General features: G+C 41.0%; 2 protein-coding genes across 3 annotated transcripts; one reads left to right on the forward strand and one right to left on the reverse strand.

Moving 5' to 3' along the window:
* The first annotated feature begins 627 nt into the window (after positions 1-627).
* LOC307033421 (transcription factor 15) lies at positions 628-4,656 on the forward strand. The gene is made up of 2 exons (XM_079671895.1): positions 628-1,273; positions 3,140-4,656. The coding sequence occupies exons 1-2, from the start codon at positions 779-781 to the stop codon at positions 3,173-3,175; spliced, it is 531 nt and encodes a 176-aa protein (XP_079528021.1). The 5' UTR covers positions 628-778; the 3' UTR covers positions 3,176-4,656.
* Positions 4,188-12,432, reverse strand: bzw1a (basic leucine zipper and W2 domains 1a). 2 transcript variants are annotated; one of them, XM_079671893.1, is made up of 12 exons: positions 12,277-12,432; positions 10,480-10,553; positions 10,217-10,393; positions 8,951-9,045; positions 8,742-8,807; positions 8,310-8,445; positions 8,046-8,155; positions 7,764-7,934; positions 6,683-6,829; positions 5,735-5,873; positions 4,941-5,063; positions 4,188-4,767 (listed from the first exon to the last, which is right to left on the reverse strand). In XM_079671893.1, exons 2-12 carry the CDS (start codon positions 10,541-10,543, stop codon positions 4,736-4,738), a joined length of 1,260 nt encoding a protein of 419 aa, XP_079528019.1. In that variant the 5' UTR covers positions 10,544-10,553; positions 12,277-12,432; the 3' UTR covers positions 4,188-4,735. The 2 variants fall into 2 exon arrangements, with proteins under 2 accessions (XP_079528019.1, XP_079528020.1); XM_079671894.1 differs by lacking the exons at positions 4,188-4,767; positions 4,941-5,063; positions 5,735-5,873 and adding an exon at positions 5,920-6,307.
* Between the last annotated feature and the right edge of the window lie 360 nt (positions 12,433-12,792).

Consider the following 12,792-nt stretch of genomic DNA (forward strand, 5'->3'; position numbering starts at 1 on the left):
TGGGATTATAATGAGGATGAATTTGAATAATAAGAGCAAAGTCTAAGGTCCCTTAATAAAAGTAAAGTAACTCAAAATGTTACTTCAATACAGCACTTGAGTTAATGTACTTTTTTATTTACCCCACTGGTTTTAGAGATATAAAAAGCATAACATATAATAATTCTCAAGTTTTCCTGTTCAATCAGATGTTTTTAATATATGTAACTCTAAAGAATGAAACAAAATAATCAAAACAAATATGATATTGATAATTAAAATGACTGCCATGATGTTTGAAAGCTGGAGCTGTTATTTACTTTAACTGTGTTTTAGCAAATGGTCTTTGATTACATGTGGGCACAATGTTGTCTAGTGTATAGTAGGCTAAATTATCCATTAGGGTGTACAGAATAAAACATGGCTGAATAATGTTTTGTAAAACACCGGATAGAGGCTAACATTTCATTGTTTTTGACCTGAAATTGGCCTTGAATGCAGCCAATTGAGTGCAGCCTAATTTAAACGGTACACCACAACAGGTGCCCCCTCCTCCCCCCTTTTGGCTCCACCTGTCCTCCCTTCTCCGCAGCGCGCTGGCGACCCAGAAAGCAGCCGTCATTCATCAGCTGTGGTATGCCGATCCGCCGGGGGCCGGAGCGCGGCGCAGAACCCCTCTGGTCACCGGATCGGCAGCAGCTGCTCGGCCCCGGAGCTATTTTCACCCTGAGGATAAAGTGATGTGCAGCGCGGCCCCGGAGGCTCCAGTCAGAGAGGAGCAGCGAGGAGCACAGAGAGGATGAAGTCCACAGGCAACGCGCAGCCCGACGGCTTCACCTCCGACCTGGAGGACCTGGACAGCGGCAGCGACAGCTCGGACGGGAAGTCCACCGGAGACTGCAGCCCGTGCAGAGATCCGGGGGAGGAGGAGGCCGGTGACCGGAGAAGGAGAAGGCGGAGACGCAGCAGCAGCGGTGGCGACGGGTGTCTCGCCGGGGTGAGCAAACAGAGGCAGGCAGCCAACGCGCGGGAGCGGGACCGGACGCACAGCGTGAACACGGCCTTCACTTCGCTGCGCACGCTCATTCCCACAGAGCCCGTCGAAAGGAAGCTCTCCAAGATCGAGACGCTGCGCCTGGCCTCGAGCTACATCTCGCACCTGACCAACGTGCTGCTGCTGGGGGAGGACTGCGGAGACGGGCAGCCCTGCCTCGGATACCCGAGCATCCTGCAAGGCGGCGCCGCCTCCCTGAGGCCCATCTGCACTTTCTGCCTCAGCAACCAGAGGAAGCTGGTGAGCGGAACCTCGCACAGGTTATATCAGGGTCAAATGTTTTAAAAAAACGTTTTCTGCAGCCAGAATTTGATGCGTAAAAGTTCTGATATTACGCACGTCAGTCCATACAAGGATGAATATCTATTGATTAAGTAAAAGTAGCAATAACAACTTGTAGAAATACTCAAGAAAAAGTCCTGCCTTCAAAATCTAACTTAAGTAAAAGTAAACAAATATTGGAAAAACATACTTATACCAAAAGGAAAATAGCTTGTTGTGCGTAATGGCCATTTTTTGGGATCATATAAATTAAATTACTGTATTATTATTATTATTATTATTATTGATGGATTCAAGTGTTCATCATAGCTGGTAAAGGTGGAGTTGATTTAAATTACTTGAAAACCTAAATCTAGAATTATATGACTATGTTTATTTATTAGTTTATATATATTAATAGTTAATTTTACTAACGCTGTCAGATAAATGTAGTGAGTAAAAAGTGTAAAGTTAAAATCTGCCTGTTTATTGGAAATGTATCTTCATGTGGTTCAGAGGAGATTTGGTTTGACCCTAAGTGGCACCTGTTGCTGAAGTGATTGACAACACAAAATGAAAACAAGCCATGGTGCCTTCAAAGGTTTAAAATAAGAGTCAAGGCTTTACTCAGTTACACTGCACCCTCTGCTCTAAACTCATAAAGACAACTCTTTCAGGAAACGAATCTGGCACACAATCAAGCGTAATGGATTATAGAAAGGCAGCACACTTTATGATTATTGATGAATTTGTGATTTCTATTTATAAAGACAGAAAGAGCTTTTGGATTTGTATCCCGGGTGCTTTAGATGCGAAATTCAGTCCCAATATGGACTAAAATAAAGGCTCCGGAAAATGGAAAACAACTTAGCTTAAAGTGGACCTATCATGCTATATTTGAATAATATAGGACCATACACCATATATAAGGCATATTTATACTTTTTATTTTTCAAAATACCAAACAGATCATGCATTTTAGCCATTCCTCATTTCGCTCAATTTAACACTGTCTTTGCATCATGGGCTGATTCTGTGAGAACAGCACCATCTACAGGCCTGGCATATGTACTACATCGTCTCCAGCGCTTTAGAACGGCAATGTCCGTGGCTGTCTCCTCCTGATTGGTGGAGTTGGTAGGGCCACTTTTGTGACGTCATAGAAGTGTTCAAATCTGGATCAGTCTGTATCAGATCCGTTGCAGCCCTTTTTTAGAGATTTGGGTATGGAGGAAAATAGAGAGGGTTGTGTTTTCTGACACTTGGTGAGTTCCCTGGAACACCGGGGACACATTCATGTATAGAAGACGTACAAAAGTGCATTTTGGATGATAGGTCACCTTTAAGTACTCAAAATGTAAATGTACTTTACATGGAACAAATCTGACAATTTATGGCCTAAAAACATGTGGGTGAAGTTCAGTGTTTTGGCTGGTCACCTTGCAGTTATAAAAAGTTGCAGGCACTAGATCAAAATAACAATTATTTCATTATCTTTATTATAAATTATTATAAGTATTTGACGAAGGTTATTGGTATTTTTGCTGGCAATTTGCACACTTATTGTTTCATTAAGTCTTAAAGTGTTTCTTTTCTTAAAGAGATATTTAGATATTGGAGGTGTTATTTTACATCTTGTTTACCTGGCATTAGTTAAATTATAAGTTATTTTAGTACCAGTAAGTTATAAATAAATAACAGAAAACCAGAAATCAAGATATAGTGAAGTTAATGATTAAATAAACGAATTTACAGCTGAAACCAAGATCAATATTATGATTAATGTCATGGTGCTTTCACTTAACTGTGTTCGTGGTAAAAATGTGCATTTCTTTGTCTCCACAGCTCAGAGATGGAGGGAAACACTCGGCGTCAGTGTGAAGCAGACACACCTCCACCTGGATGTTGTTTACACACACCTGTAGGACTTTGTACATATATAAATAATACATTTATTTTTGGATAAGCCTTGAGAAACAAATTAACACTGTAAAGCACTTTCTGCTCACGCTGGTTGGTGTGCCTCTGAATCTGTGTTTTGGTTGTAACCTGAGCCCATGTGTAAAGTTGCACCTGGCGGAGGGGGGGTATTTTGGTCCCACGAATAGTACTAACCCCCCACACACACCAACACCTAAAAAAAAAAAAAATCTCCGCCTTCGGTCACATGCAGAAACTGAAGCGCAGCGACTGCCGCTGTCAGTTCTGCCAACACCACCTTCAATGAGCATCAGAAAATATTTCAATTATTCAGGGTCACTTTAACTCTAGTGGTGAAGGTAGGAACTGCATCAACACTGACATCTTGTATCACATGCTCTATAAAATACATAACCACCTCACAACCTTCATAAAAAAAAAATATGAGACTTGTTCCTAATCTGAAAAAGATAATCCCCAAATGAATGGAAAATGTTTAATATTTTCTGTACCTGTCATGTTTTGGCCTGAAATCAAGAGAAGTGTTCCGATAAATATATATATTTTTGAAATGTTTACTTACCATTGTTGCACAGTCACTTTAAAAACACACAGCTGTGACGTTCTGTGTTCACATGGCATGCAAAGAGCATCAGGTTGCACTAATCAACATAAATATATAAGTAAAGTGGATCCCTGCAGCACACATGATGACCAGGTTGCACTCTACCTCAGAGCTGTGTTCAAACACGAAGGCCTACCTCTCAATCAAATGTGTCACATGACTACCAGAATGCACTTTGCACATCAAATACTGACTTGAAGAGACATTTATTTTTGTACAACACAAATAAAAATGAGAATAATATCAACTGTCCTCTGCTGTTTCCTGACGTGTGTGTGGAGGCAATTCAATAGAAAGTATTCCAGTCTAAATACAAACATATGATGAAGCTTAAAGGAGACAGCGGAACCATTTCAATAATCTTTATTTTCATAAAAAAGCCAGATTAAAGGAAGTAGAAACCAATAGTAATGAGTTGGCTTCCGGGCGTATGGACACGCGGTACAGGGGTTCCCAAAAGTCGAGAGAGGAGCCGAAACATGGGAGGGGATTATACAAATAAAAATAATAACCGTTGGTAAAATTAGTTTTTGTCCGCCTTGAATATCGATAACTCACATTTTTCTGATTCACACGAGCAGCGGAGATCGATCACATGGAATGTTTTGGATCCTAATTAAACAAGGAGGTACGTTAATAAAACAGAGAAAATCTGGGAAATATTCATCGTTTTACCGCTTCCACCGTGAGCCGCTACGTGTTCAAGGACCGAGCCCTTTTTCAGGTTTAGTTTGAATAATCTTTACATAATTCTGTTTGGAGGTGGAAGGGTGTGTGTGTGTGTGTTTTAGGGTTAAAATAGTAACAGGAGGTAGAAGAGAGGAGGAAAAACTATATTCTTCGGCTACTTATAAAAAAAAGTTAAACGCGAAAAGGCTCATCTGGCGGTGGAGGAGTTAGTCCGTCTCCTCTTCGTCCGACTCAGACTCTGCAGAGAGGAAATACTGGATTAGTCAATGAAATATTTGAAAACAGTCAAAAGAGGAAATATTCTGCTCCCTTTCAGGATTCATATGGGTTCAAAGAGGACTCTTAAACACTGATTTTCATCTGCAAACTTTGCCTCAGGCTGAATGAGGGGGTGTGTGCGTTTTTATTTACCTTCCTCAGCATTTTTCAACCACTCGACGAATTTCTTCATCTGTTCGAGGAAGACGCTCTTCCCCTTGGCAACGTGGGCATCGGTGTACCACTTCAGTATGGCCTCTTCACTCAATACATCCGCTGTGAGGAGGAACAGGAGAGTTTGAGAGCTTGCAAACAATACACTCAACATACATTTAAAGTACTTTAGCAAAAGATCACTTTAAAGACATTTAGACTTATTTTTAAGCAAATTGTGTTTTGTTTTTTAGAAAAGGTGCATTGTAATTCAGGGTTACAAAGGCTTAAGAAAAGTCAGATTCAAATGACATGTTACTTGCTAGACGCTTTTATCCAAAGCGATTCACATACTCAATACTGTGGGCCATCCCCACAGGAGCACTTTGGGGTGAAGTGTCTCAGGCACACACCGACATGCTGACTGCAGTGGGGTTTGAACCTGTGCTCCCCTGATCCTAACATATACGCACAAGCCACTGCGCCGCAAGCCGCCGTAAATGCAACTCTGAATGCAATTTAGGAATAATACCACGCAGAATTTCTCTGACACCTAGAGCATTATGACATCAATGCGAGAGGCTTTTGGTAAAAATAAACAAATATGATAACGTTATGTTTAAAACTTATCTAACACTACAAGAAAGGGAAAGCCACAAAACGCACAAAGTCTCATTTCGATCATCAGAAACCCTTTTACAGTCAATTAAAATGTAAAACAATGACCTGAAGAAGTGAACAGACTTTCATTAAACACCCTCAAATAAAAGTGAGTTATTAGAGGTGACAGTGACCTTTGTAGAGGAGCACCACGATCTTCTGGAAGGCCTTCATGAAGTGGATGTTGTCGTAGCAGTACTCCTGGATCTTCAGCAGCAGGCTGATCTCAGACAGACCCTGGGAGGTGAAGGCTTTCATCAGCAGGCTGTATTGCTGCAGGAACATGAAGCAAGGTCAGAAAGGAAGAACAGCTTTGCTTTCTGGGGCGGAGGTGGACATGCACTCCTCGAGCACTCTCAGGAGTTATGCGTGTTTTTAAATGCATTGAAGCGTACTGATTTACAGCAGGATGAAGCTTAATGGGTTGCTGTTCACACTGCTGCAGATTTATTTCAGTTTGTTCTGTCTCGAGCTTTAACACCTTCCATCAACAGTACAAATGACACTTTTTGTAATTTCACAGTTTCTCAGCGCTGAGATACACCACTTCAGGGCAAAACAGCCCATTTCCTACTCTTTAGAGCCAATTCAAGGTGCCTTTAAGCTTTCCCTTCACCTCACAGCAGTGTTTCATAGCATGTATATACACTTTACATACAGTATGATGGTTGCTGAAATTTCTTGATTATTTTTCTTTCAGACAGCAGCTACAGAAGGGTGACAAATTCAAGGAAAACATGATCAAAGTTTCATGTTTCAAGTGTTTACAGTACCAAGGAGAACCCTGCATAAATATGCCAACCCAATTTAAAAACATACCAACTCTTAGGTCAAACTAAATAGGCATCTTATGCACATTCAAATAAAATCCAATGTCAATAGATGCACACAGCATAAGACAACTTTGTTTCACAGCACTGAATAACATTTTTAGACTTGCAGGAACTTGCGGTCACTGTGGCAAGGTTTACAAAGTATTGCCCAACGCATGACATCATATTAGTGTTGTATTTATAAACTGTATTCAATGCATTTTTAACTGTTTCCAGTACATGCATTTTAACAATTGAAGGTTTGCATACCTTCAATTGTTTGATGGCTTGTTCGGTCACCAGCTCCTCCTTCTTGTTCCACTCCACGCAGCTCATCACGCTGGTCCAGATGATGTTGATCATGGCCTGCTCCGACAGGTTGGCCCTATTCATCTCCTCTCTGGCGAAGACGATAATCTGAACACACGGCGAGAGAAAATCAGTCATGAAACAACACAACCGCAGGCGGAAAATAAAGGATCGTTTCCACAAGGTTTAGAGATAATTATTGAATATTTAGTATGTTGTTTACTTTCCAAATGAAGGACTCTTATAACACAGCTCATTTGTTATGAACTCCATGACTCATGGTGGCACCACCTTTGTTAGTTTTCTATGTATTCATTGGCCGTTTCTCAATGTCGAGTAAAGCTGATGCAGAGCCACTATTTCAAGTATACTACGTCATCGAGTGGCGCCGAATGCTGGGCATTTAAACAGTCCTTCGGAGCCACTCGATGACGTAGTATACTTGAAATAGTGGCTCTGCAGCAGCTTTACTCGACATTGAGAAACGGCCATTGTTTTAAGGGTGGGGGTGTTACGGCTGTATGTATTCCCCGTTTCTTTTTCCCTTTGGTTCCTCTACCCAGGTGCGTTTCAGTGCTGTAACGAGGTTCAGACGAGGTGCACCTGGAGAAGGAAGTCCTTAAAAGCTCCAGTGAAGCAGAAGAGAGGCCTCTGCCATCTAGGATGTGTAGTTGAACATTTCACATCCTATGGGTTATGATGATTTTAAAAAGGTGTCTTTTGTGTTCTATCTGGGTCAGTGGTGGAATGTTGTTATCCCCATAGGGCCATTTTGAAGATGGGGCGTAACAGTGATGTTCAGTTACTGCTAATGCATCAGTCACAAAGCATGAAACATGGAAAAAGTGACAATGAGGAGACCATTCAAAGCTGCTACAAAAAGAAGAACGATTATGACAATTACCAGAATTACACCACAGCTTTTTACTGCAGATTGGGGTTATTTTACAATATTTGCAGGTTTGTCACCCTCTTAAATCGCTTTAAATTCAGCCTCAGACTAATGAGAAAGTTGTTCACTTTAACAATAATGACTATTCACCTCCTTCTGAGGGTCTCCGCGGGCAATCTGCTCCTGGAGCTCCTTCTGCAGCTCCTTGCGGGCACCGATGGATTCCTGGTTACGGGCGAAGTCAGCAAGCTCCGTCAGCCCGGCGTCGGTGAAGTACTTAGAAAAATGCTCGCAGCTCCGTTTGTTGGCAGGAAAGAGTTCCTGAGGGGAGGAGATGGTTTAGGTTAGAGTTGATGCACACACAAAAAATTGGACTTGACACTTAATAGATAGATGGTTTTCCAGCCATCTTTGATTAAACAGTTGATTTACCATCAGCCTGTTGTCCATGCCCACTTTGCGGAGAGAGCCGGCCACAGAGTTGATGTCCTTTTCGTAAATCCATGACTTGAAGAGCTTAACGGCGAAGGCTGCAGATACTCCTAAAAAAAGACAAGAGTGGTTTCTGTTATACAAAGCTGACTGAAAAGCCAGTATTATTCAATGGGGCGTTATTAGCATGAACGTTTGAAGCAACATTAAAAGCTCTTGAACAAAACCCTCTTTCTCACTCATTTCTGGAGTATTTCTGCTCACCTTCTTTGACGATGTTCTCGTTGTAGAGGCTGTTAAGGATGGAGGCTGATATGTTTCCTTTGGCCAGCAGGATGCCGGTCAGCATGGCCAGTTTGTTGCGCTCAGACTCAGTGAACCCTTTAAGAAACAGCAGCAACTGTAGAGGATACAAAGAAAAAACAAATACAGGTTTGTACTGTTGCGTTCTGTAACGACTGCAGGCCAATTCATGCCATTTACAAGCCTGCATGTGTGGCTTTTGTATTTGATTGTTTTGCACCTGGAGAACAATCTGTGTGAAAGCGTTTCGATGCTTGTTTTCTTACATAAATAAGACAACAGAAATGGCATTACATCTAGACATAAACAGTTCTCTTAATACAAAATGAACACTGTACTTGAACCTACTGCACACTAAGATTACAAAAGGCCAATCTCAGAAACATTTCTCACCTTCTTGATCTCCTCTTCGAAACCCTTCTCCAGGTACTTGTAACGCCGGATCAGCTTGTTAAAAACCTGTTTGAGGTGGAAAAAAGCCAAAAAGTTCACACAGCGCTTAAACAATTGCATGATATCAAATGTCATTTGCAGATCAATGGAGGATGATATTAACAAATCACTTGTAAACAGTTAAAAACAGTCATTGGTGTGCCTTTTACCTGAGCATATGCCTGCATGGTCTCCAGGTCTTCTTGTGCCGTGAACAGGCAGAACTCAGTACGGGTCATGTCGTCGGAGAGAGACCCGCCTGGGGCTGAACGAGAGGAAATAAAAAGTAGAAATTGGAGTCAAAATAGGAGCTTCCTGCTGTATAAACATCTATCGTCTTCTTTCTGTCTGCATCACATTAAATCAAGGACTTTATTTTGCTTTCAACTGCATCTTAACACCTACTACACAAGCAAAACTAATGTGTTTGCTTACAGATGACTTTTACCCTTGCAATAACTAGCAAAACAAGCATTTTCAAGCCCAAATCCACAATTTAAAAAGATTGTGCTGAGTTTGAAACACTTCTGGCAGAAAATACAAAGTTCATTGAATACATTTCCTGATTAAAATCGTTTTTTTTATATAGAAATGTCAGCTTTCAATAAAAAACAAAGCATATCTAAATAACGCATTTCTTATGCTACGTTCACACCGGACGTGATGCGACGTTTGGGAGCGGCGCGATTACATGTAAAGTCAATGCAGAGACACGATCAGATGCGAATTCGCTCCGACGGCGCGCATGAAGCGGTGGACGCGGCACGAATCACGCGATTGAAGGGGGCCGCGTCAAACGCGAGAGTTCAATTTTTTCAACTTGAGCGTCAAATTCACGGGACGCGTTCTCGTGGAAGCCAATCAGGGGTGAGGATCTCAGCCTGCCGTCACTGACGTTCAACCAGAAAACTTCAGCCATTAGCTGTTAGCAGTTAGCACACAGATCACAGCTCCTCATATCTTTTCAGAAACTGTACAGAAGTTAAACAAGTACAAACCACAGACTGTGTCATGGCGAATACAGTGGCTGGTTTATTTATGTCTGTAGGCCGTTGTTATGAGTGTGGAGCATATACAACGTTAGCTTAGCCTGGTCGACCCAAACTCCATTCAGAAAACAAGCATTAAAAAAGGTTTTTCGCCTGCAGACTTGTCAAGCATTAATTCATGGTTTTTACTAACCTGTGTCAGTATGTTGTTACGTCGGCATCATTTAGAAACGTGTATTACAATTTAATCAAGGTAAAATATGTTCATTTTGTTGTAGTTGTAGCTCCCGAGCCGGCGGCGCGTCAACGGTATGTCTGTTTTGAATGACGCGATAAAACAAACTGCAAGCCGCTGTGAAACTGCAAGCCGCTGTGAAACTTGAGCGATTAGAGCGAAGCGAATATTCGCGTCGCGTCCGGTGTGAACGTAGCATTAGCACAACTCACCCAGCATGCCGCCGGCCACCAGGATGTCGAAGAGCGTCTCAGCATACCGGCGGTAGTCAAGCTTGGCACCAGAGGCATCCAGGAATTTTGCGACTGCTTCCAAATCAGAGCCAGTTTGATTCAAGCCTTGTACGATACTTTCTTGAAACTGAGTAGGGTCAAATCTCTCCTTTTCATCTGTTGAAAGACGACAGATGTTGCATTTAGAAGAAAAACATCAGGTTAACCGTTACATTTGTAGAGCAGCAACAATGAAAACAAACCTCTTTTCCTCGTTTTGAACCGCTGGCCTGTTAGCGTCGGCTTTTGCTGCTTTTGATTACTCATAAAAGACGACCTGAAACGGGACAGACAGTTAATGTTATGAGTACACGTTACAGTGCCGGTTCACAATGCTTCCTTTAATTATGTGTTGCGTTTCCAGCACTTGGGTGTAACTTGGGTGAGCTCCATGGCTTTGTAAAAGTATTCTTAAATAACACATAACGTTTTTATGACAACACTTGGTATACTAAAGAACAAAGCTGATGATATGGGCTAAATGATCACGTGAAATGAGAAAAACCTTTGAAACTCCGGTAAAAATAAAATTAATAAAAATAATAATAAACACATCCAAGAGCCACACATGTCTCTTGATTAACCAAATATACATTACTAGGTATGAAGACAAACATATTGGTTCAAAAACTATCATGCATGGATGTTTTGGGAAGTTTCTGAACCATCTATATAAATTAAACTATACATTAACATTGAAGATCTGAGGCTATAATAGATGGATAAGGAAGTTAGAAAGTATTGGGGTAAGTTTTTAACAAGGGGATGCATTTGAAAAGATAAAAACCTAGTATAAAGTCAGCTTGATTTGATATGAGTGTTTTTAACAATGCAGGGATGGGCATGCATTGTATTGGTCTAAGATCATCGTAAAACTACATTTTAAATGCTATATTAAAGTGATTTCGTATATCAATAACTAATACAATACTGAACAATATGTAAAAACCCCATTGTCACCTGTGCAAAATAACAAGAGGAAGATTTAATGGGTACCCACAAAGAGACAAAAGACAATACGGGGAGCTGATGGGTGTAGCAAGCTGTAGTTAATGAGAGATTTAAGCGTTAACCATGTGCCAGAAGTGTCACCCTTTATTAGACATATTTTTGGTGATATTAAAAGGGTAATAAGTTTTGGCTCGAGTATAACAAGAAATGATCCAAAATACAAGTATCTAAGTCTAGGTTAGCATCGGCTAACTTTGGCCATACTCAAGCCCCTAAAGTGAAGTGCGTCGGCCGTTGAAGCCAATTTGTGAAATGACAGAAGTGGCCAAACGGTGGTACTACAGCCTCAGTGACGTCATTTTGCCTTTCCCCCGTTGAGTTACATAGGGAAAGAGGAGTCTGTAAATCACCGTATACTTATTTTGAACTAAATAAACAACACAGAACCAACATTTGTATAGCCCTTATTTAAATCATTAGGATCTAATAGTTGTCAAGTGCGCTTAAGTTAAATCCAGAGTTATTTTCTGTCTCCCTTCATTTGACTGAGTCGAGAGAGGGAGGTGCCTATGCTCTGAAGGCAAAAAGACCCGGATGTTAGGGTACATTTTGGGCTTCATGCGCCACTGAGCAACTCTCATAGGAATGAACGGTGTATCCAATTCTCTTTTGACATCCATGGCCTCACCATGCGCTTCCTAGCCCGGCCTGCTAATCACATTTGTTAAAATTGCAATTAACCAATGCATTCACACTTAAACACAACAATATGTGCATAACAGCCATTAAAGGTGACTTCCAGTCGAAATGTCACTACTCATTTTGCATTAATATTAACACAAGCTTAGCTAACAGGTTTGTGAGCTAATTGAGGCTAACGCTAAGCTAGGTTGCCGAGGTGAAGACATTTGCCCAAAAGCAGCGCCCATGATGGTAACATAACCAGAAAAAAATACTTATTTTACACTGTATATTCCGACATAATAGCGTCTTTACGATAAGGTTGAGGTGCAAGAAAACGGTGTGAAAGTGGAAATACAAAAACTCACCGAAAGTAATGCAGATAAATAACTGTTGTTACTAGTTAACCAGGAGAATCAAACTAATGTCGACTCGCGGCGGCTCAAACTAAAAGAGCTCTTCGTCAGGGCCTCGAGGGCTCCACCCACTGCGCAGGCGCCATTTAAAAGGGCTTTCCGTTGTTCTTTTAATCTTTTCCTTTCACTCTCTCTGTAAAGCGACTTTGAGCACCTGTAAAAGTGCTTTCAAAAATAAATATATTATTATTATTATTATTAACAAGTCACACAATACTGTCTGGCTAATGGTAATAGGCTAATTATCATAGTAAAAGGGATACATCCAAGTGTCCCAAAGCATTTCAGAAATAACTGTCACTGCCAGAACCAGAGAAGAGTGAAATGTATTTTTGTAAATAATTAACTGATAAGATACAAGTAGAGTTTAAAATACTGCTCTCAGAATTAATGTATTAATTTATAGCCCAACGTTGGTATGCACAGTGCCCTCTGTGAACAAACTAAACATGATGATGGGACTCCATG

The sequence above is a fragment of the Notothenia rossii genome (assembly GCF_949606895.1).
Source record: "Notothenia rossii genome assembly, chromosome: 3".
NCBI classification, from domain to species: domain Eukaryota; kingdom Metazoa; phylum Chordata; class Actinopteri; order Perciformes; family Nototheniidae; genus Notothenia; species Notothenia rossii.

Bases quoted from the DNA above. Each gene is read 5' to 3' on its own strand.
- LOC307033421 (XM_079671895.1), top strand. From the start codon at position 779: ATGAAGTCCACAGGCAACGCGCAGCCCGACGGCTTCACCTCCGACCTG. The intron at 1,274-3,139 runs GTGAGCGGAACC...TTGTCTCCACAG, and splicing joins TCAGCAACCAGAGGAAGCTG to CTCAGAGATGGAGGGAAACA.
- bzw1a (XM_079671893.1), bottom strand. From the start codon at position 10,543: ATGAGTAATCAAAAGCAGCAAAAGCCGACGCTAACAGGCCAGCGGTTC. The intron at 8,808-8,950 runs GTAAAAGGCACA...CACCTCAAACAG, and splicing joins CCATGCAGGCATATGCTCAG to GTTTTTAACAAGCTGATCCG. The intron at 4,768-4,940 runs GTAAATAAAAAC...TCCTCTCTGCAG, and splicing joins GTTGAAAAATGCTGAGGAAG to AGTCTGAGTCGGACGAAGAG.